The sequence below is a fragment of the Aythya marila genome (genome assembly GCF_965140915.1).
Source record: "Aythya marila genome assembly, chromosome: 1".
NCBI classification, from domain to species: domain Eukaryota; kingdom Metazoa; phylum Chordata; class Aves; order Anseriformes; family Anatidae; genus Aythya; species Aythya marila.
In genome coordinates, this window is record NC_139042.1 from 117,222,525 (window position 1) to 117,246,614 (window position 24,090).

At 40.5% G+C, this 24,090-nt stretch overlaps 2 protein-coding genes across 14 annotated transcripts in view; both read left to right on the forward strand.

Annotated features, from left to right (window-relative positions):
• SENP7 (SUMO specific peptidase 7) overlaps window positions 1–5,719 on the forward strand; it is a 39,599-nt gene extending 33,880 nt beyond the window's left edge. For all 9 annotated transcript variants that reach the window (XM_082751808.1, XM_082751806.1, XM_082751807.1 and 6 more), the window contains 2 exons: window positions 873–1,023; window positions 3,482–5,719. In XM_082751808.1, the coding sequence (XP_082607934.1) occupies window positions 873–1,023; window positions 3,482–3,619 (289 nt within the window). In that variant the 3' untranslated portion in view covers window positions 3,620–5,719. The remainder of the gene's footprint in view (window positions 1–872; window positions 1,024–3,481) is intronic.
• Window positions 5,720–5,989: 270 nt separating this feature from the next.
• Window positions 5,990–24,090, forward strand: part of IMPG2 (interphotoreceptor matrix proteoglycan 2) — a gene marked incomplete at its 3' end in the record, with an annotated part of 59,393 nt that continues 41,292 nt past the window's right edge. For 3 of the 5 annotated variants that reach the window (XM_082756203.1, XM_082756204.1, XM_082756205.1), the window contains exons 1-3: window positions 10,112–10,227; window positions 11,519–11,770; window positions 22,804–22,970. In XM_082756203.1, coding sequence (XP_082612329.1) covers window positions 10,149–10,227; window positions 11,519–11,770; window positions 22,804–22,970 — 498 coding nt within the window. In that variant the 5' untranslated portion in view covers window positions 10,112–10,148. Of the gene's footprint in view, window positions 7,046–8,487; window positions 8,589–9,342; window positions 9,384–10,111; window positions 10,228–11,518; window positions 11,771–22,803; window positions 22,971–24,090 lie in introns of those variants that run through there. The other 2 variants (XM_082756206.1, XM_082756207.1) reach the window with 2 other exon arrangements.

Here is a 24,090-nt window from a genome sequence, read left to right on the forward strand (position 1 = left end):
GACAGAACTTTTCTTTTGTGAACCTGTGTTTGCTGGGCCTGATGATAGTGTTATCGTTTAACTGCCTTTCAGTGGTAACCAGGATAATCTCTGTAATTTTTCCAGGTATTAAAGTTAATCTAAGAGGTCTGTAATTTCCAGGGCCTTCTCTTGCGTTCTTCTTGTAAACTGGGATAACATTGGCTAGTTTACAGTCTGAGGGGACCTCCCCAGACTCTCAGGACCTTTGGTAGATAATTGAGAGAGGTCCTGCTATAACATCTGCCAACACCCTCGGTATTCAGGGATGAATCCTATTAGGCCCAGTGGACTTAGGAACATTGAGCTGATACAAGTGGTTCCTTATGATTTATTTCACTGACAATAAACGCGGAAGTTGATGCACTCAGTCGATGGTATTATGTAAGGGTTATAATGGTGCAATTATAACTGAAGTTACTCGAAAGGTGAATTCTAAATTTTTAATGGTCTAATTTTTTTAGGGTAGAAAAATACTGCTGGCTTCTTCAGTTGAACCCAAGAAAAATCTGGGTGATAGCCAAGAAAGATTACTTGAGTTCTTCCTTAAGCTCAGTTTTTAAAACGTCATAGTATCCTAAAAGCTTGAATAAACTCAGTGCAAATGACTTTTTTATGATTTTAAATAATTCACACATCCTTTCCTTTGTGTGTTGCATTATTATGTGGTAAAGCTGCATCTGAGTGTGATAGAATATTAAGTATTGGAAATTTTGTTGCACCAATTTATTTGTCAGATTCTGTGAAAGAAAATGATTAAAGCTATTTTAGCATTTTGTTCAGCTCCAGGGCAATACGGAGAAGTATCCCAAAACGCATTGAACTTAGTCTTTTTTTTTTTTTTTTTTCAATAGGTACCTTGAAGTGGAATGGGAAGCTAAACGAAAAACACGTCGGGAATTCAGTAAATCAACAATGGTTGACTTCTGTCCCCGGGTGCCTAAACAAGATAACAGCAGTGATTGTGGGGTGTATTTGCTGCAATATGTGGAAAGCTTCTTCCAGGTGCTAATGGAAGCTACCTTCCCTTTTTCCCAAAATTACCTCAATCCTCTATTTCTTAGGCTAATGCTCAGATAGAAGACATGATGCTCAGACTCTAAAATTGTCAAAGGCATATGAGGAATAGATAAAACCCATTCTTCATGTAGTAGCAGGGTGTCTTTGTATCTGGAGCACAGACAATTTCTCCTGTGTTTCTTAGGCAGGCTTTTCTGACCCTGTGGTTTAATACTGCATTTACATTGAAACATGTAAGATCTCTAACTATATGGATGTATTTGGATCCTATGTAGTTTACACATTTCTGGCTTACAGATGGTACAAAGACATATTTCCTGTGCAGGTCCTCTTGTAGCCTCTTGAACTTTGTTCAGCTTTTCCATTTGCCTTTGAGTGTTTCTGTGCAGGCAACTGCATCTGCAAAGAGGTTGAATCCTTAAGAGAGAATGCACAGAGCTAAGGGAGCCTCTCTTTCCTGTTCAGCACATAAGTTTAAACATCTGCAGCCACTGGGCTTCAGACATTGTCTCTAGAATCTCCCCAACTCTTCTTCCATCTGGGCAGCCTGTACCAGTGCCTCATCACTCAATCATGTGAAAAATTTCTTCCTAATGTGTATTTAATCTAAATCCTACCCTCCTTTAGTTTTAAACAAGTTATCCCTTGTCCTACCATTACACTCCCTGATAAACAGTCCCTCCTCAGCTTTCCTGTAGGCCACCTTTAAGTACTTGAAGGCCACTGTAACATCTACCTGGAGCCTTTTCTTCTCCAGGCTAGTTAACTCCAGCTCCCCTAGCTTGTCTTCATAGGAGTGGTGCTTCAGCCCTCTGATCACCTCCATGGCCCTCCTCTGGACCTGCTCTAACAGGCCTATCTCTTTCTTATGCTGGGGGCCCCTTAGCCAAACACAGCACTCGAGGCGAGATCTCACAAGAGCAGAGCAGAGGCGGACAATCAGCTCCCTCACCCTGCTGGCCACGCTGGTTTTGATGCAGCCCAATATATGGTTGGCTTTTTCTGGGCTGCATGCACATCTTGCTGACTCATGTTGAGCTTTTCATCCACCAGTTCAGGTCCTTCTCTGTGGTTCTCATCTCTGTCCACTCATCACCCTGCCTATATTCGTGCTTGGGGTTGCACCAGCCCAGGTGCAGGACCTTGTGATTGGCCTTGCTGACTCTCATGAGGTTCTCCCAGGCCTGTCCAGGTCCCTCTGGATGGCATCTCTTGCCTCCAGCGTGTTGACTGCACCACACAGCTCGGTGTCATCCGTAGCTTGCTGAGAGTGCGCTCAGTCCCACTGCCCATGTCACTGACAAAGGTGTTAGACAGCGCCTGTCCCAAACAGACCCCTGAGGAACACTGCTCGTCACTGGTCTCCACCTGGACATGGAGCCATTTCCTGTGAGTCTTGGAGTGCGACCAGCCCACCAGTTCCTTACCCACTGAGATATCCATCTGTCAGATCCATGGTTCTTCATTTTAGAGAGGTCCTGGGCAACCTGCTCTAGTTGGCCCTTGTTGAAGAGGGAGTCTGAACCAGGTGACCTCCAGAAGCTTCTTACAGCCTCATCCATTCAGTTATTCTTTGATAGAGGGGTTGAGCTATTGTGTAGGTAGAAGACATTTTTTTATTTTTACCGAAGCTACTGAGCTTCCTGTTCTCTAGCAGTGTGGCTGTGTTCTCATTGCAGAAGCAAGGCCAGGTGGTTGTAGTTCATTCTGAACATGGCTTATAGACTGCACATCATGATGTGGTTTCTCACTTTTTTTTTTTTTTTCAATTTATTGTATACTTTATTCACAGGAAGGAGAAGGTGAAATATAAGCATGGTAAAAGAATGACAAGGGGAGAGAGGAGCTAAAAAAAAAAAAGAAAAGACAACTTTGGCAATTGAGCTGTGGTATTGCAGTCTTAATGCCAGAGCTAACAACCTCTTCCATCCATTTAAATTTGCTATCCTCTTTTGTTCCGAATTTTCCCCTCTCATGGCCTGCTAGACCTGCTAGCAGTTTTCTTGCTTCTTTGTTCCATTCTATCAGACAGACCAGCTCATGACAATAAAAAACGTGTGAGGCCTCAGAACCTCCTCTTGCTTGGCTGCTGTATGCTTGACCCTTCCTAATAGTGTGATTGTACACATCTTGTGACTGAAGTGTGCATGTCCAGTTGTATTACAGTACTTGGAATCAGTCTTGAATATGAGCTTAAACTGAAGTATCTTTAAGAGAAATTATGTGTTTTGTGTTTACCATGAGTAGCTTGTTGTTTGTATGTATATGATTACCGTGGGGGAACGAGAATTTAGCTTTGAGCTCTGTTACTATGTCTTGTGGTAACTTGTTTGTGCATGCATGGTCTCAGCAGTAATGGAAGGCTTTGAAAATGTTTTTGAAGGTCACTCTAGGAAATTCAAGCTGTAAATATTTCTCTCTTTTTTTTTTTTGTTGTTACTAGAATCCCATAGTTAACTTTGAACAGCCAGTGCACCTGGAGAAGTGGTTTCCTCGTCAGCTGATCAGAAGCAAAAGAGAAGAAATCCGAGACCTGATCTTGCAACTGCACTTTCAACAGCACAGTGGCAGCAGTAGCTAATAATCGAATCAGTCAGATTTGATTCACCTGGCAAAGATGTTGCTGTATGAAGTAACTAGAACTCTGCATAGCAGAATTTGGGCTCTTTCTCCCTTGCAAGGAAGAAAAAAATTACCACAAGAAGTATTTTGTTTGTTTGTTGTATATTTATTTAAAGAATTATTATAATTTGGATGCAGTTGTGGGCTGAAAAGAGAATGTTGTAGATACGTGTAAATATGTAAGTTAAAGCTAATACATGTAAGTTGTTAACTGATTTTTTTACTTGGAGTATGAAAATGTGTACAGGTATGTGCCACAAAGATGTAAAAATATTTTGATCTTTTGGAGCCTGTTCTTTGTAATTCTACTTAAACATAGCTCAGAGCTGGATGAGCACGTAGGAGTCAGGCCTGAAGACAGGATTTTGACCCTATTAGACTGTGTCTCTACTTTGCAGTTCGTACAGATAGAATGAATACTATGTATTGTTTTAATTTAAGTATCTGATATTGACTCTTTTTAGAGCTGTATTTTTTTTAGTTTGGTTTCTGATTACATACAGAAATAGTCTGCATGTTTCAGAATATTCTGCTGAGATTTGAGACTGCTGGGTTTTGATTTTTTTCCTCCCTGAGCATTTTCATCATAAAAATTGATTTCAGTGAAGCGAAGACATTTGCTTGAGAGTGAGATCTGAAATCTTTTAAAGCCAGAAGTAGACTCTTCTGAATGTCTTCTGTGATTTTTTTTATGTCAAATTATAGAAATCTTGCTCTAAAAGTACATGCTGGTACAATACATGTAGGCAATAGTTTTTACTCTTCTTTGCCTTATTTTTGGGAATTATTCGTGTGAATATCAAGGCATCATTTGCATTAAAAAGGCAAGTAGATTGTGGCTCAATAAGTTTGAGATACTTCACTGAAAGCCTGTTTTTATTTAGAAAGGACATTATTACATATAATATCTTGACGACATTACATTTATGTATTAGACAAACAGGATTTATACTTTGCTCAGGAGAATTGAGTAAAGATGCCCAAATGTTCAAGTGTTTGAACTCAGGACTTGATTTGATAAACTAGCACAAGTTTATCGTGGTCTACATATAGACTTACGTAGTTTTTCTCAGACAGTGATCATGGAAAACTTTAATAACATTTTGATATGTGCACGCTTTTTTTCTGTAGTTACTACACGATAGAAGGTGGCTGTTTTAAGAGGATGCTTTCTCCTATTCCTCACTGTAAGTAACTTTGTATCATAGTAAGCTTCAGAAGAACCATGTTGCAGAGAACCACCAAAACCACCTTGTGTCATAAGCGTATCTTCAAAACCAGAGATGTTAAAGCTGGAGGTAGGCTAGAGAGTAAAAATAAAAATTTAGGGCAACCCAAAGGTGTGGACAATTTTATGGTATCACAGAATTCTCAGGGCCCTTTCCCTCACGGCAACTCCGATACCTAATGTTTGGAAAATCCAGTCATTATTTCAGGTTCTGTACTGTCATCCAAAAAAAAAAAAAAAAAAAAAAAAGGACAAAAACCAGCATTGTTTCTCAAACCAGGAAGCATTCCTTCTGGAGAATAGAAACAATTTTAAAACCTAATTTGCTGAGTGCAGTTACTTTATGTATAACTGTGGGCAGCCTAGTTCAATTACCTTGTGTTTTTGACTTAGTTTTTGCTTTAATTCTGTATCCTTATCACTACCCCCCACCAATATCTGTCCCTCTCATCCCAGAGTTTTTGTGACTTAGATCCAATAAATCTCATCACCACCATTACTTACACGGATAATCTTTGTATTTATTATAAAGAGATAAATGATAAAATGCAGAAATGTGTACCCTTTCTCTACACCTTTTCAATTGATGAATATATTCAATGTTCCCTTACTACAAATACTTTGGACTTTTCTTACGGTATAATTAGTTTATATCATGAAGCAATATTTGTTCTCTTTTAGATTGACTGTTTTATAGATATTTAAAAACAAAAGTTATGTATACACTTTTCTAAATTGATTTTGTAACAGTAAAGGATTACCTTTGTAGATTGATGTTAGATACGTGCTATGCGAATGCCAATACATTTGATATTAAAATCTCCAGAAGTTGCTGAACACGACTGTCAACCATTCTTTTCCCTTCTGCCACAAATAACTGGTGAGCTAAGCGTAAGATAGTTCATCTTACTGCATTTAAGGTATGTACTTAGTATGTCTCTCTTAATTCAAATATGTTTCTAAAAAGGCACACAGCTAGTTCACAGTGTTTGTGGCAAGCAAGTCTGCTTTTTGGCTTGTCAGACATAGTTTTCTGTAGTCTTTTCAGTTTTCTGCTTAACAGTGTGGACAGCCTGAGTGATAGTTGGGGAAATGCCTGGATCCAACAGCCTCAGCCCACATTGTTCCAGCCATAAGCATTTAACAGATAACGTGGTGAATACTAGAAGCGTTCATGGGACAAGTTGTACTCCATGTACCTTTGTTGGTGGCTTTTGTTTGTTTGTTTGCTTTTTTGTTTGCTTGTTTGTTTCTTTTTAATTGCTAGAACTCTCTAGAGATAACTTCTGGCAGTGCTCTTTTATGCGGAGTACTGGACAGACTCAGGGCTCTTTGTACACATCTGTGTCTCCATTTCCTGTATCAATCCCTGTTTAACTGAAATGGTAGAGTGGTGTGATACTTAAAAGCAAACCAATCTTTGTAGGGCTCTTTAATGTATACTTTGCAATTTGTTTTCAATTGTACTCATGAAATGTTAAACATAGCTAAAAGAAACTGCTACGATCTGGCTGTGTGGGACCTGAAACTGGCTTCCATAAAGAGATCTGACTCATGGAGTTTGATTTAGGGTACTGTTGGCAAGCGTGACACAAGAAACAAGGCTGAAGAGAAATAACTTGTAGGAAATAAATCTTCCAGGAAAAATATATATACAAAAAAAAAAAAAAAAACCACAACAACTGCTTTTCATCAAGCACTGGAGGACTGAATCATGAAAACGTGAGTGTACTTTAAAAGGTATCTGTCAACTGGCAGACATAGATTCACAGCAATCTCTCTCTTTCTGGGACTCCCCTCCTGGGATTTGACCCTGAAATGAGGTCACAATACTCAGTAAGTACTATACCTTACAAAATTATGAAGACTCAAAAGTTACAGTGGCAACACGCTTGTCTTGGTTGTGAAGGGAGTTGTAATATTTCCTCTGGCAACCCCTTCCAAAAAAAAATAAAAATAGAAGGACTCATAGGCTTCTAGATTTAAAAGCAAGAATTGTAGAATGAGACATGGAAGATCTCAAAAGAGCAGAAAATGCTTCTGTTGATGGTCAAATAAAACCAAGACGAACAGCAATAAATCTGTCCAGGAGGATTGAAATGGGAAACACCAAAGATGAAGCACAGGCATGGGGATCACCTTAGACTGTCGAATAAGGTAAGATGTATTCACCTGATTCAGAAAAGGAGGAATGCTAGAAATAAGTTTATATATTATGGCCAGAGTAAATAATGAAGTGTTAGATTACTTCAGTTGACCTCACTTCCTGATTTTTCTTGTCTAAATATTTTACAATACTAGATGATGGAAGGAGGTGGTAGTAGGACAAGCTGTGCTGGGCTGATCTGCTCAGCTGGAAGGCTAAGCAGCTTCAGGCTGTGCTTATTCTTGGGACATGGTTCACCAGAGAGCTCCTGCTACCAGGGACACAAGCAAAAGGCAGTCATGGAGAAATGCTGGCAACAGCAAGCACAGAAACCTAATGAGTGAAAAGACTTAGTCTAACCTGATTGTCTCGGCTAAACTGATCAGGAATTTTGCTGGAGAATCCTGTCACATACCATGAAGTCGCTTGCTGTAGTGCAGGCACAGGAGACAATTTGTAATCTTGGTGTCATGCTGTTTTCCTGAAAAACAGGGAGCTTTTAAGCCATCATGCAACCCCTTGTTAGAAGTATTTAATTAAGGTATACTTCTATGTTGCATTGTTTAGCTACAGATGGATGGATTTAGCTTTTTGAATAAAGTGTATCTGAAAAACTAAAATTTAAATTATGTGCATTATAGCAGAATTTCAGGACTGTTATCCTGTAAAGTACTATGAATTGGATAATCACATCTGTTACATATCCTTTTCAGAAATACAGTGTTAGAAAATTGGCTTTTTATTATCAGAGGTGTTGACAGGACCTTGGTCTTTACTTTCCCCTCTTTTTACCAGCAAGAATATACTTTTCCTAAATACTTTTGAACAGATGCAATCTGGCTGATGGAAATGAAGAATTAACAGTATTCTTATGCAACATATTTCTCTAAAGGTCCTAGCCAAATCAAGGGAGGCATTCATTTTTGAGGGTTACTTTGAGAAATTTATTCCAGGAGTTGTTTTGTTTTTTTTAATAAACTTTAAATGGTGATTATGCTTTCTTAGCTATGCATTTTGCTGTCATAAAGGCTTAGAAGGAGATTTGTAGCTGTTGCAAATTCAAATTGCAGTGCTGAAATCAGCATTGAATATAAAATTGATGCTTTGAACTAATACAAAAAAAAATGAAATTAAATGTTTAGAATACTTTGTCACGCAGAGGCTGACATAGCCATACCATGAAAAGCTATTACATTTTGACAGAGAGATAAAGCAGGTAGTTTTTATACTATCCAAATTCTGATTGCGTTTGAGTACTTGAAAAAGCCAGCAACACTAAATATGAAAACTCTCCAGGAAAGCTTTGTACTATTTTTCATACTCTTACTCAAGCTCACACATTCTGAGAATGTTTTCTAAATGGATTAGTTACCATGCTTTCTTTAGATGAGTTAGCCTCTGCCTTTGTAAATATGTAAAGTAATTCTAGTCTTGATCATTTGCATTTTCTCAGGGTAATGGAAGCAATGGCAGTCATGACATCGAAAGCACCTACATCTGCAGAGGATTAAAGAAGGGCTGGTGTGTGTTGCTGAATCCAACATTGTAGTACAGGTACCCAAGCTAGCCTCAAAAGTTTATGGGCAGGAAAGCAGTATTGTTCCTGTGCCTCACCTCAGAGGGACTGTTCAATTTACAGTTTTGGTGTGGTGTAGTGTGCGTGTACTGCTGCTGCCAGTTGTGTAGCTAGCTTAAAAGAGCCAGCCAGGGTAAAGAGTGCTGGTCTTGATGTATCTGAAATGTCTGATTCTAAGAAAACTGTTCAAGGGTGTCGGAGCAGCTCAGTGGTTTAATATAAAGTGTAGTTTAGTAGTTCTGTGGAAAAAGGAAAAGCATTCTTTTTGGTATCGAAAATACCAGCTAAAGTCTGTTAGATGTCATAAGACAGAGTTTAAAAGGGTGGTTTCCTTTGATTCCTGTGAGTGTCCTGTTTGTAATGTCGGGGATTATCAGTGTTACCTGAATCATTAAGAGTTCGGCAGAGCAGCCAGAACAGAGGAGTCAGCACTGTATACCTCAGGAGCCCTGTGCTATTGCTCAGCAGACCATCATCTGGGAAGCCTTGGGAATATTTATGCAAAACCACTGCCCAAAAGTCACCTCAGTGAAACCAGCTGTTAGCTCAGATACATCTGAATGCAGTATCCAGCTAGTTCCAGGTAATGCCACCCAGGAGGCAGCCCTGACACGTTTTTTGTAGTGGTGTGAATGCTGCCTGCCATTGCGGGTTGGCCTCAGTACACGTTTCCACAAGGAGCTGACGCCTGGACAAGAGGGAGCTGAGAGAGCTGCTGCTTTCCTACACCCTGTGTCCTCTCTGCAGCTCTTCTTAACTGATCGCCTCTTCAGGTATCAGCACAAATCTGTTCTTAATGCTCATCTCAGATTATATCTGAACAGAAATGAAAGAGTCGCGATTTGCCCTGATTTTATCCTGGGGGAAGCAGATGTTGTGGGATGCAAAAAGCACAAGATTGCCTGCTTTAGCATGGACTCAGGCAGCAGGGCTGTGTTACCTCTGTCACCAGCAGAAACCTACGGAAAGATTGTTTCAGTCTTACCCACATACGCATCATTGCTAAAGCCAGTTGCTGCATTTTTAGATATATATAATTGTACAAGCAAAAGATAAAGCTCACTGAGACCTGCTGGAGAGTAGTGTGCTCACATTGATGTTTTGTGGTCAGCTGGATTTTAAAAATGGACAGAAATTGAAGGGCCAAGGCAAAAACATGGTTAATTAAGTGTGAAAGGTGCTGTCCTTGTTTGGACTGTCGGTTAATGGTATGACAAGCTCTGGTAAAGAGCTTAGCTGGCCAGATTAAAATTAAAAAATTGTCTCAGTCCATCTGCTAGCTCCAAGGCATTTACTTCCATCACCTTTCCTTGTTTCTTCACTGAAGTGGAATACTTTCCTTGAAAAGATCATTCCCAGGATGTCTTCTTTTTTTACCTAATGTTTTTTCCAAAGATAACTAACTATATGTGACATCAAGACATTTTCAAGAAGGGCAATGTGCTTGGTTGTTTCAAGGAGACGTTAAAGACAACAGCTCTTTGCTAAAAGGGATTTTATTTTCATCTTTGCCTATTGGTTTTTGGACACAAATAACTATGTTTGCCTTCATTTGGAAAATCTCTCTCTTTCTTTTGGTTTTGGGAGTGATTAAAGGAGATCTTCAAACAGTTGCAGGTAATGCAGAAATCTTCTTTATATGCTTGTTTTCAAGGTTCTACCCTAATATAGCAGTGTGTAGAAATAAAAATGTCTCTTAATTGAACTGAAGGAGGATAATACAGAAAAACATTTGTTCAAATCTGTGCTGTGATATCGATGTAGATACGGAGTTGTTAGAGTGATTTCCAAAAGAGATGACTGTTGTTTTAAGAGCAGAGTGTAGGTACAGGATGCAAGTTTTCCCAACTTTGAGAGACTTTAATAATGATAAGCGAGTTTTCTATTTGGTGCTTTTTTCTTTAGTAATTTTGTATTAAACCAAAAACAACAACAACAACAAATCTTCTATTTCCTCTACGTGGACAATGAAGATGTGTCAGTTTGGGTAAAGATTGGAGTTCTGCCTTAGTGACCTTGTTTGATGTTTCCTTCTCCCTCCAACATACCATCTGGTGGTGACCTTCTGCTTTAGAGCTGATTATTAATTTAGCATCAAAATAATCATCATCTTTTGGTCATCAGAGTCAAAGGTGCTATTGACTTTGAAGTTGCAGAATGAAGTCATAATCTGTAGGGTGAAAAATGGTGTACAATTGCTACTGTTCTTTCTGTAATTAATGATTAATTTTGATTCTTTTTCAGTTGTTTTCTGGGGAAACAGTTGAAGCAGAAAGGTTGCATTCACTAATTTCAGATCAGCTGTCTGTGGAGGTTAGATAATTAGATGGTCAGACTAAAACTAAATAGACACATTCTCCCCTGTGCTCTAAAGTTTCCTTTGAAGTGACGTGGAACAATTCCCATGAGAGGAAATTTTAAAAGAGCTAAAAAGCTAAACCCCTTTTTTTCTTCTCCCACTCCCTCCTCTGCTGTCAAGTAGGCACCTGTCAAATGATGATAGAAGGTGAACTTGCTTTCTGTCAGTTCAGGCAGCTTTCTTCATGCATAGGTTATAAGTGTGGAAAGAATGTATGGAATAAGGGGGCTTTTACATTAACTATATCTTCCATTCCCCGCCCTGAAACTTTCAAGCACATGCTTATTGACACGTATAGTCCCACTGGCTTAAGCCAAATCGCAAAAGGGAAGTTAAACACAAAACATCAGCATTCACAGGGTTAGGGCGTGTTATTGTTTGATGGGATACTGTAAAAGAAGTGAAGTTTGTTTATAATAGTGCGGTCATATGGATAGCTTTTGGCTTGTTAACAGAAAAAAACAGTTATGTCCTTCAGAGATCGGAGCGATGGCATTAAGATACGTATGATTGCATCTGAGAAATTTGTATGTGGTTTCAATTTTACAGCAGAAGAAAAACAAGCTAAAGATGGAAATCAAGCTTCACCAACCCCTCAGCTCAGTGTCTGGCAGTTAGCGAGCCCTTCTCTGCCTCCTGAGTTGAAAAAGCTTAATGGCATGGTGGAGGCTGAACAAGTCAACAAGCGTTTGCTGTTTCGAAGGAAGCGGTCCATTCTGTTTCCCAGCGGAGTTAAGATCTGCCCCGATGAATCTATTGAACAGGCTATTGCCAACCACCTGAAATACTTCAGACTCAGAGGTAAGTGAGCATGAAGATCATACAGCTCTTTGGAAACTGATAGCATTTATTTGTAATAAAAAATAGATGAAACTTTTAAACATAATGCCATGCAATAGGAAATGCATTATTACACACAAAAAAAAATGAAAAAAATCTTCTGTGACAATCTTCCTTATGACAGCTGTTCTGAGCTATTGCTTTTTAAATCACTTTCTGGCTACACTCATATCATAAAAACTCTCAGTCCCTGATATCAGTTAACATTTAATTGTTGTTAATAGTTGTTCAACCTTTCTCATAGAACAATTTGAACGCTCAGAAAAATGGGCACTAGGTACAAGTCAGCTAAATGGCAAAGCTGATAGTTTTTATTTAGTGTTTTTGAAGTGCTAGTAGAACTCAGAAAGGGATCTTTCAGAAAAGAGTCAAGTCAGAGACATTGGTCTTTCATGCACGTGACTTTTGGCTGTGGCTAGCTGTTCTCTTGCCTAGAAAGCCAATCTCGTGTGTCAGGCTGTGGTGTAACAGAGCTGAGGCCTTTGTTTTAAGATACAGAAGCTGGTGTGAAAGAGTTTGTTCTGAAAATCTGAAATATTCTCAGTAACAGCCTCTTTCGTGAGTTGGGATATTACAGCGGTGTGATGTATCTTAACAGTCCTGTCTGAGATGATTGGAATAAAGTGCTTTCTGGCATTTGTGGATCTCTGTAGAGTAGTATTCAAACACATTACTGCATCTTACAATGTTCTCCCATAGTCTATTGGTTAAACAGGGAAGAGCTGCGCTCACTTAAAGGTGGAGGAAACACCTTCAGAGATGTGTTTTTGCATTTCTAATTAACATTTATTACAATGTAATAGATGTAACTTAGTTTTTTGTTTTGTTTTGTTTTTTAAGAAAAAATTGAAAAAGGTCATACTGCCTTTTGTGCCCCCATTGCTGTTATGTCATCATACTAATGTCATCGATGACATTAAATCACTGATCATCGATGACTAAATCACTTTGACCAATAATTCTACCCTACACGACTTGCCTAAGGCCTTCCGCAAAGCCTGAGATGAGGCAGGGTGTTCAGCCTGTAATCTCTGTGTCCCACACCTCCACCTTGAGTGCTGGATCAGCCTTTCTGCTCACTAGATGAATGCCTCTCTCTCTCAGCCGTCACAAGATGAAAGCCATTCTGTCACTCCGGGGCTGTGGGAGTCCCGTTTGCAGACTTGTCTTTTCAGCATGAGCTGTGGTAATGATGCTACGCTCTGAGTGAAAATTCCTCTTTCCAAATAAAGTTCCGGAGGCCTGTATTAGTGTCAGTGTGCTACCATACAGGGACTTAAAGAGACAGTTTTGAGCAAATGGGCTGATCTTTACAGCTCTGGGACATTTGTATTGTATTCTTATTTGGATTAATGATATTGCATTGCTTTGATCATGTTGGGCATTTAAAATTACAGCTGGACTAAAGTGACAGAAAATGATGTCTGTAGAGAGGTCTGTTTACGGTCCAGTGCAAAAAGAAGCAAATTCCTAGCTTCTTTTATTGCCACTGTCTAGGAATTAGTTTTACTTTGCTCTGGTAAAGTCTCCCTTGAGCCACAGTATATATGCATCTAGGCCTAGCAAAGGTATTTGAAGTATATTTGAGTCAGTTGGGCTTTTTGTTTTCTTTTTGTCTTTTAAGACACGTCTTCTTCTGAGGCCTGTTAGAGATGGGAGGTTTGGCTTCATGTAGTTTGAATCATGCATTCTGTATTTCTCCTCCCTTCAGAGCAGTCAAAAACAATTAAAACCAGGAGTTACTGAGTGTCTGTGTAAAAGTAAACATAAAGAACGTATTTGGAGAGCAAAGTGGAATTATGTGGGATCAGAGCCGCATCCAAAGATCGACTTGTGCCCAGCCTGAGTGAGACATTGACATTGATCATGCAGCTTGACAGGTTTTGCAAGCGTCTTGTTTATGTCTGTTCAGTAGCACTCAGCTGTTGTTTTGCTCCAAGTGGATCCCTGCAATGTACTTTGACTGCAGTCACCCCTCAATTATATGTGATATAGGAGTGTAGGCAAATACCAAGTAAGCAAAAGTCTGAATGATAGTAAAGAAAAAAAATCTGTAAATTAGGTTGTAAAAGCTTATTTAAAACTTAATGATCCTAGGTTGAACCAAAGGTCCACCTAGGCTTTCTTTCTGCTTTCCTACGGGACTTCTGGCTTCCACAGTCCTCAATGACTTCTTGAGCAGAGATGCTTTGTTCACCCTTAGCATGTTAAACTTTTGAAAAAGATCTCTACAAGAGAGAGAATTATAATTAGCAACAAGTCTGGCAAGGCCTGGTTCAAGCAACCTGTCATATTCATTCTGTTAGCAGCAATACACTGCATCATAGCTATTTGGTTAATCACATCCTGAGTAAATGCACCTGAGGTAAGTGAGAGCTGATGGTGCTGTTACTTTTTTTCATAAGATCACAGAATGGTTTGAGTTGGAAGGGACCTCAAAGCCCATCCAGTTCCAGCCCCCTGCCATGGGCAGGGACCCCTCCCACCAGCCCAGGCTGCCTAAAGCCCCATCCGGCCTGGCTTTGGACACCTCCAGGGATGAGGTATCCACAGCTTCTTTGGACAGCCTGTTCCAAAGCTCCATCACACTCACAGTGAAGAATTTTGTTTGATCTAAAGCTCCCCTCTTTGAATTTAAAGCCATTAGCCCTTGTCCTATCACTACACCCCCTGACAAAGAGTCCCTCCCCAGCTCTCCTGCAGGCCCCCTTTAGGTACTAGAAGGTTGCTATAAGGTTTCTGAAGAGCCTTCTCTTCTCCAGGCTGAACAACCCCAATTCCGAATTGTTGGGAATTGGCTTCAATTCAGCTTCAATCAGCCTGTCTTCCCGGGAGAGCTGGTCCAGCCCTGATCATCTTCGTGGCCCACCTCTGGACCTGCTCTAATAGGTCTATCTCTTTCTCATGCTGGGGGCCCTAGATCTGAACACAGCACTCTTGGTGGGGTCTCAGGAGAGCAGAGCAGAGGGGGGCAGTCACCTCCCTCACCCATAAACTTGCTGAGGGTGCGCTCAGTCCCACTGCCCATGTCACTGACAAAGGTGTTAAACAGCGCCTGCCCCAGACTGACCCCTGAGGAACACTGCTCGTCACTGGTCTCCACCTGGACATGGAGCCATTGCCTGCGAGTCTTGGAGTGAGACCAGCCCACCAAGTCGTTACCCACTGAGTTGTCCATCTGTCAAATCCATGGTTCTTCATTTTAGAGACACGGATGTCATATGGGACAGTGTCAAATACTGTGCACAAGTCCAGATAGACAACAAAGCTGTTTCTTGGGTGTTCTCAAATTATATACCAGCTTTTTCTTGGAAATACATTTTTCCTAGCTAGCTAAATCAGTACAGTGAACAAAAAAATAAGACGGACTTTGTTTGCACTGTCAACAAAACAGTCCTAGGCAAAAGTGTGGTCACAGTTTGTCTCTTAGGGACCAGTTAGTATCGGTGATTAGAAAAACAGCTCTGTAGGGGGATAAGTATGATGGTACCCAGAATCTATTGATTTTTCCAACTTCAGTCTGCATATTTAGAATCTTTTAATCTGTACCTGTTGAAGTAAGGAATGACTTTAATATCCCATACTTTGTCTGAGAAGATGTTTTTCTCTGAAAGTGTGGCTTTAATAAAATCTATTCTTTCCTTAGTTTTATTATCAACCAAAAAAAGGCAGCTCTCATGGAAGGAATGTTCTTTTCTTTTTTGACATAAGAGCTTGTTGGGGGAAAAAAAAAAGATTTGCATGTGCTGGTCATCTGGGGTACATTTGTTCCGTCTACCTTAGAAGGAAACAGGTGGAAATATAATTATCTAGCTGTAGCTCATAGCTTTATTTACTTTTGCTAGCTTGCTAAAACCTTTATTAGAGACTGACGAACATTTCTGTCATAGGCTTTAAGCCAAGTGCTTACGCCATATAGCAGTATGCTTAGCAGCATGCTCCTTCTTTTCAGCCTACAACATCTGGATTTTTGTAGCCTTAAAAAAAAAAAGCAAGATGCAACAATATATAATAAATCATTAATTCCTTTTGAATTGTAGCAGTGCTATTGCTGCTGCTGGAAGAATCATGTCAATCTAGCGGTGGTTGGTAGCTGGACTGTTGTGATGAACACAAAGGGTGTCCAACAGGCAGCTGGAGGTTTCACGAATCAGATTTAGTGCAAGTCTAACAGCGTGGATTTCAGATATTGAGTGTGCGGGGTATGGTAATGTTGAGTTTGAATGATGGTTTTACTGCTCACAGAGAGACAGTGGCTCAGTCCTCTGTTAAATAAAAATTATTATTTGAAAGATAGCCACGCTTCCTCAGCCCAAAAGCCTGCCTCTTCCACTCCTGGCTATGGGATTGACCAGTCACCCCACGCTGACTGTCCATTTCCTTTGGTATAAGTTGCCAGTAGATGGCTGAGGATTTTAATAGACTTGAAAAACAGATTTAGTAGTAAAACAGAAACAAAATAAGAATTGTGAGGTTGCATGGCTTGTGCTGTTGTCCCCTCCATGTGTAGTAAAACTAAGGATTGGGGTTTTGGCACGATGGTTCAGGGTTACACTGCTGCTGTTCTGGGTATGTCTGAGATGTAACTACTCCGGTGGCTACCATTCCTAAATTGCATTTGCCTTTTTTCCTGCTGTGATCCATTCCCTTAAACAATTGGGTGTATTGTTTAACATCGTATTTTCAGGTGAGTAGGTCTGATATTCTCTCTGCCAGACCTGTTTTTGTCAGCCAGAGCTTCAGATGAAGCTGAAGACCTAAAGATTCTATTTAAAGATGCTGACCAAAGAAGGAGATGGATGGTATTCTCGCGTGTCATAGCTAATGGGAGCCAAGGACATTTTGGTACTTGGAAAGAATAAAATTAATTTCTGAGGAATTAAGTTGTGTGCATGATTATAATCCCTCAATTTGGTAATCTTGGGCGTAGCACCGAGCTCCTAACATTAAAGTCAGAATCCAGATTTTCTCCCCATTTCCTGGGTTGGTTCAGATGTATTTACTGAAGCAGCAGAAATAATGTTATGTTCCGCACATGGACAGAGTTGAGAGAGAAGTTTCAATCTGATGCTGAAACCTTACACGTTACAAATTATTCAAATCGTACTGAATAATGATGAAAGTAACCAGTCAAAATTCATGACAACTACCTGGCCAGAGGAGCAAGCAATAAATCAGAGTCTGGCTGCGTGAGCCATCTCTGCTTCTTTCCCTCTCTCCCCTGGCACACGTTGTGCATAGCTCATACTCAGCTGATAAATTTCTGAAGTTTATTTGTAAAACCTCTAGTTCTGCCTCCCTCTACATTTGAATGATTAGATGTCAGCTCTGCTTCTAAAAAGCTTGACTTTTCTCATGAAAGAGAATCCTTTGTATTACTGAAATATTACCAGTGAGAATAGTTTGTGCTAGAGTTTAATATGTCAGCATTCAAGGAAAAAACCTTTCATGTGGATTAGCTAATTGGCATTCAACTCTTTTAATTTAAAATCCTGGATTTCTGCAAGTGTTGTTTAAGGTCTGCTGTGTTTTAGCCCTTACACAGCAGCATTTCACCAGGAGATGAGGTGATTGCTCTGCGTACGTCTTTATTAGTTTGTTTAGCAAGTTCTAGTGAAATCTTTGCAAGGAAGGTCTCTCAGGAGGTGTCTTCAGTCTCCCTGTCACCATAGTCCTCAAAACCCACTGCCTTTAGGCCACTCAGTTGTGGAGACGTTAGAGAGGAGTAGGAATTGTCCTCACGTTGCCTCAAAATAGAAGATTCTGCCTGATGCAGTGCTCCTAGCCCCTGTACACAACTCAACTCTTAAGAAGCGCTAATGGGATTTAACTGGGATTAAACTCCAGCAGTCCCCACTTAGACAAATGGCCAGAAAGCCACCCTACCCCCCGCTAGGTGCCCGGTGCTGTCATGTGCTGCCCCTCCTATTAACCTCAGAAATCCCTGAGCACGGGCTGAGATGTAATAGGCTAATTGTTTCTCCTTTGAGAGAGATAAATGTGTCCTGGGTGGTGAAGCTAGAGCCAGAGCAATGCTGCATCCTGCCCAGGTGCATACGAGGTAGCTGTACCAGAGAATTTCAGACAGAAGGATCATCTCATCACACATCTTACCTGGAGACTTTGAAAAGAGCAATAATGTCTTTAGGAAAGGAAACTTCAAATAAGCTCTTTTTTCACCCCTTTGTACATATTTGTAGGACTGAAAAGAGCCTGCCTGTGTGGATTTTCTTTTTGGCTGAAACACAATTTGTCTTTAGCTTTTCAGAATATTATTCTGTATCATTTGTAAGTTTTTACCTGAGTGTAAGCACTACATTTAAAGCAGGTAAGCTCCAAGGGCTTGGCTTTTAGGCTTTCAGAACAGGTATGCTGAGACTCACATGGTCTTAGTACATGTCCAGCTTTCTGAGGTAGCCATTGAAACCTGTTATGGCCTTCAAGAATGAAGACCTTGCCTACTTTATGTGCCTATGACACTTTGTGGAAATTTGCACAAGGGCATGGGCCAAACATGTCATTCTTTCCATTTTTCCTGCCTTGGCTCTCTCTCTCATCTTGAAGATGATTGCATTTCAGTGATGAGTTAAGTGACTTCTAATTTCTGAGGAATTGTATGCAAAATGTATTCTGGGGAAGAATTGCAGAACAAGCCATCTGTTTTCCGGTCTTGGGTTGAATTGCAGTTTGTTGTGTCGATCAGTCACGCATCACCTGTGTACCTGCTTTCTTTCCTGTAGACCAGGATGATCACATCTCTATAGCAGGGAGAATTTATCTTCTAAACCTAATTTTTAGGATTCTTCAGAGGACAATTGTAAAGTAGCCGAGCAATCAGGTTAGCACTAAAATGCAAGTTATTTATTACCGTGGCCATGGGCTGCAGGAAGTCATTTTGTAGAGGAGCTTACCTTCCCACCCACGTGGAACTTCAAGGCTCTAAGCCCGCTGCCTTAAAAGATTGATCTCGATTTGATGATGATTTAATCGGTATCGTTTGCCTGGATTAGAGGCCTGATCCTGGCTCCTCCAGGGCCTGATGTTGCTGCTGCTGTCCCACGTAGTCTGTGACTGTGGCTACCCCTGTAGCAGACCAGAGAAAGTTTTAAGTGAGATCTAGCAGTAAAAACGAGCTCTTGTCCCATGGCCTCAGGATGCCCAGAGTCTGCTATTGAAGTGCTGGGTCTGCTCAGCTGTTCCCCTGTTATCCTGGCAGGGCTGGCTGGTTTGTTTTCAAGGGTTTTGCAGCTAGTCTTCAAAACCTAATTCCTGGGAAAATCTAGGCCTGTACAATAGGCTTTTTTTTTTTTTTTAATTATTTTTTTTCTTAATAGTTGCAGAATGCTAATAGAGTGTATCTCATTAAGCAAGCAACTTCAGTCATAATTATGAGCTGTTGGTTTGCTGTCCATTCACTGTAAGCTCTGATGCTGTGGAGTTTTTTTCCATTCCCTATTTTCTTAAAAAATTTTACACTTTAAATTCAAAGTTATGTTGCGAGTCTAAAAGCGTACTGGTAAATCTGTGTTTTTCCTAGATGCCCATTTTATTTTATTTTCTGTTTTGGCTTGACAGAGTTGCTATTTTAAATTTTAGCTAAAAATTGCTTCATTTATTATGAGAATATATAGATGGTATATGTGGCACAGGTAATGACAAGTTGCTGGAAGGTCAGAGAGGAAAAACGGTGATTTTTTTTTAATACAGTAAAATGTAGTTACTTGATGAAGCTTCCATTTAAGTCTCTTAAACTTTGCAATTTTATAACTCTAAGCTTTGTCTACATAGTTTCAGCATGCTTATAATCTACTTATGAAGAACATGTTTTTCTTTTGTGGGAGTTCTCAGGCATTCGTCAACAATAAACCTCCCTGGCTGGCAGATAGTTCAACACCTACCGCAGGGGTGGGCTCTGGCTTTAAGTCGAAAGAAGGATATAAACTTTTATTATGGAACTGAACACAGCATGAGGCCGGTGTCTCTTCAGTTCCCTGGGTGGCCACGTCAGTTATGTCATGATAAGAACTGGCTCCCTCTTTGAGGAGAGATGGGAGATGGAGCTGTGTCTGGTTGTTTCTTTATATGAGCATGATTTGGGCCCCGCTGTTCTTTTTCTGTGCTCGGACTACAAAACATGAGAAAAGTATATGAGAAAGAGAGACTGAAACAAAGTTGGTCCTTTCCTCAGCCAGGCTATGGGTTTGCTCTTGAACACCATATAGGTAAGCACACTAGGGGATGGTTCTTGGGTTTTGCTGCATGCAACCCAAACTTGTCCTGCAAAGCAGTCCCCTGCTGTACAGCCTGGCCATATGGAATAAAGGGGACAATGACAAAACGAACTCAATGTCAGCAAGGCTGCAGTGTGACTGTGTGACAAGCAGCTCAGGTGGCACCTTGTGGTCTGGTGTGTTACTGTTTGCTGCAGTGGAGACACCAAGGCAGGGCAAAGGCCAGAGAGGACCCCTTATCTGCCATCCCCTATCCATCCCCTGAAAATATGACCCTATTCTGACAGCTTATGTCTGATTAGTGGGCTCGGACCCCACAGATGTCACAGAAGTCTTTGGGATTGGAATTGAGCGGAGCATCTAATTCCAGGCAAATGGACACACAACAAATCCTTAATCTACTGGGAGCTGATTGGGGCAACTGCTCATACAGCAGTAGCTTATATTCAGGCAAGGTACTGTCTCACCACACCCACTAAAAAAAAAAGAAAAAGAAAAAGAGAAATTAAATTTATTTAAGAGCATTAAGGAAAACTTTTATTGCCAATTATTTACTGCCAGTTATTATTTGTGACTGGAAGAGCAATCCTTTGCCTATTGCAGTTTGAAAACTGTAGGGTTAGTGCCACTGCGGTGTATTCACAAGGCATTGCCATGGCTTCATCTCTCGCTGATAGTGCGCTGAAGACTTATCCCAGCCACAGGGAATAATCTCATTTCAGGGTTGTTGCTGTACATCATTACACCTGGAGTAAAAGGCCCGTTAGTCAGAATGCAGGACACAAGTTCCCCACAAAGAAATTAAAGAGGGTGGTGTCGCCTGGAATAGGCTTCTGGATTTGAAACTAGCCTTTTGTCTTTCCCTGGACTCCCAGCTCTTAGGAGTGGGATGGTAGAGGGGATACTGCAGATGTCCTTCTGCTTCAGGGAGCTTAGTAATACTACAGCATGATCAAGAAATCCCTGAGCAGGATTATGGGTTCATTGCTTGAGGTCTGTGGAAACTTGTACGGAAACGTGGCCTTTGCTTCCCCAGCTGCTGAGGCAGCCGGTACAGCTCGAGGGGGGATGTGAGAGGGTCCCATGCTTGTACATTGGGTATTTATTTCTGGTTAATAAAGATGCATAAGGAAAACTGAAAATATCTCCAATACTCCTTACCCAAGTACTGTGCCTTACACAGCTACCTGGAAGCTGAGGGGTGCTAGGGCAGTAGTACGTTACAGAAAGGTAATTATGCAGTCTCAAGACTGTATTCTTCTTCATTCATTCATGTCAAGGAGCTGCAAGGCTAATCTCCATGTAAAAGAGCTGTCAGGAATGTGCTCAGGGGTGTGGAAATAAGAGAGAATTATATATCTAAAGACTTCTGCAGGGGAGAAATTATCTTAACTTCTCTGATGAACTGAAATTTGGAGTGGAGAAAAGAGCTTTTTCTGCCTGGTGCCATCCAGCACCAGAATCAGCTAAGCTTGAAGGGGTGTAAGCACACATGGAACAGTTCCTTAAGGTTGTTACTTATAAAAGCATTGGATGTAAGAAAAACGTCCCTCTCGTGGCTGAAGGAAGGGATGTTTCCATGCGATCTGTGTGTTAAATTTTACACAAGTACATTTAATCCAGTTTGGAATTCAGCATACAGAGTACCAAAAAGAAATGGTAGTAAGGTACTGCTTTTGGCAGCCTGGAGCACATTTTTAAGCTGATTGACGAAAATGACTTTCCGAATATAGATTCGCGGTCACTCTCCTCTAGGGTCTTGCCTATGATGTCAAGACTTTCTCCTAATGCAAAGTGCTCCTCTGCCAAACTGTATATATATAACTAGTGAAATCAGATTAGGGCTGAAAAGCAGGGTTGTCTGCTGTTACTCCAAGCTGGCGTCTGCTGCAAGCGATTTGTAGAGTTTTTCGCCTTTCAACGTTGTTCTCTTCCAGGACACAAGGAAAATCCTATAAATCTTCATCTCTCCCAATTATCCTGGGTCAGGGAGAGGCTTTTGCTTAAGCAAGTAGTATGTGACCAAGTGCTCTGATCTACGAAGAGCACGTTCAAGAGGGAGATTAAAGCAACTGGCATACAAGATAATTTAACCCTTAATTCACAGGCTGTCTGTTCAGCCACGGATACCCAGTTCTTTCTCAGTGCATATATGCAATAGGGTTAGAGATTGACTTATAGTTTAGCATATTACATAGTTTTGTCATCATACTGCCTCATTTTTCAATGATTACTGCAATTATACTTTCTGAAATCCATTTTAAATTCTATGTGAAGTTGAGTCTAAAGGAATTGTTACTGACTGAGCTTCTAAAGTTTTGTTGAGTGCAACTACTGCTCTTACAAGTTAAGATTCAGCTCTCCTTTCCATGAGGATGTTTGCCTTACTATTTTGGATTTCTGAATTTTCTAAAATTTTGCCTGATTGATCAAAGGCAGTTTCACTCAGTCAAACTACTGCTGTTCTTGATGGCTGTCAGGAGGCAAGTTGCTCTCTCTTGCTCACTTCGCTTCTCTTTGTCTTTAATAAAATAAGTACTTCAGTAAAAAATCAAGGAGGGAAGTAGTACGAGTGTGGAAGATCTGCCAGATCATCATTGGTGCATTTAATGTCTAACACATTTACAAGTTGTTGATATAGTCACTGTATTGTATATATTAATGTACTGAAAAGCAGACAGCATTTGGACTGTATTATCCTGACCACCTGTGCCCCAGAAGCACTCCTGTTTTACTAACACCAGACCTTTCTTGTGCCTTCAGTGTGTCAGGAAACAGTCTGGGAGGTCTTCAAGACGTTCTGGGATAGACTGCCAGAGCGTGAGGAGTATCACACCTGGATGAGCCTCTGTGAGGAAGGAACGATGAGCATCTTTGAAATGGGCAGGAACTTCAGTCAATCTGAGGAGCACCGAAGTCTGATTGTGAAGGTAGGTGCAGCACCACGTTGGCATTTTCTCGGGAGCAAGGGCACGCTGTCCCATTGCACAAAGCTGCTTGGCTTATGGCAGGCAGCAATGTGTGGAGCACTGGAAATACACAGGCATAAATATTCCCATCTTTTGGGTCTGTAGTTCAGAGATCAGTTCCAAACACAAAGTTGTAGCTGATCTGATGGATGGAAAAGTAACAGTGATGCAGAGAACGTTGCTTTCAATAGGTGTTTCTTACAAGCAGAGGATGTCCAGATCCTTGTCTGAAAAGGCAGCACGGCCTCAGGCAGGCTGTGGCACATTGCCCTCTGCAGCATGTAGCTGGCTCCCTGCTGTGAACTGCACACGAGGATGCCTTCAGTTCAAGTGGTGCTTCGAAGCCAGAGGTTCAGAGCTAAATTTCTGATGCTGTTAAGATGTATGGAGAGATTACCTGTGTGATGTTTTATGTTGCTTTAGGTTTGTGATGTCTGTGCACTGCAGCCTGACTGTGGCTAAACATACAAAAAACTTTGATGTCCTATGGAGGCAGTGAATAGCACTGTCACCATGAGGAGCTGCAGAAATTAAAAGCAGAGCACAAGTGTAAAATAATTTAATAAATTGCTGGGTATCTTGGTGTATTCTGTTTTTTCAGTTGAAGCAAGCTTATTTTACGTTAAAGAAAATAAAAGGAGCATTAAGCTAAATTAAAGAGTCCTATCTCAATATGAAGATGTCTGTTCAGGAGTTTGTATGAATTAAAATTAATTAAATTTTAAAGTTAAGTCCTTACTACAAATTTAAACACTTAATTTTGTACACATCTAAGATAAAGTAGATATCTTAATTTCTTTGGATAAAAGGCTGTCTTAATGTGTATGGTGGTTTATGGATCTTCTTTAAAATTACAATTTCTCCTATGTTTGGAAGCTAATGAATGAGTAGTTTTATGAAAGTTCTGAGATCTCTTAAATGTATGATCCTGTAGAATCAGTAACGTTCTGCTAGTATGGATGTGCTGACGTTTTCCTTTCTGCTTTCTTGTGGACTGTTGTGCTAGGAATGAGCACTGAGGATGTGAGTATGTAAACTGCTGTGGCTAATGGGAAGAGATTTTTTTTTCCTGAGCCTGCTT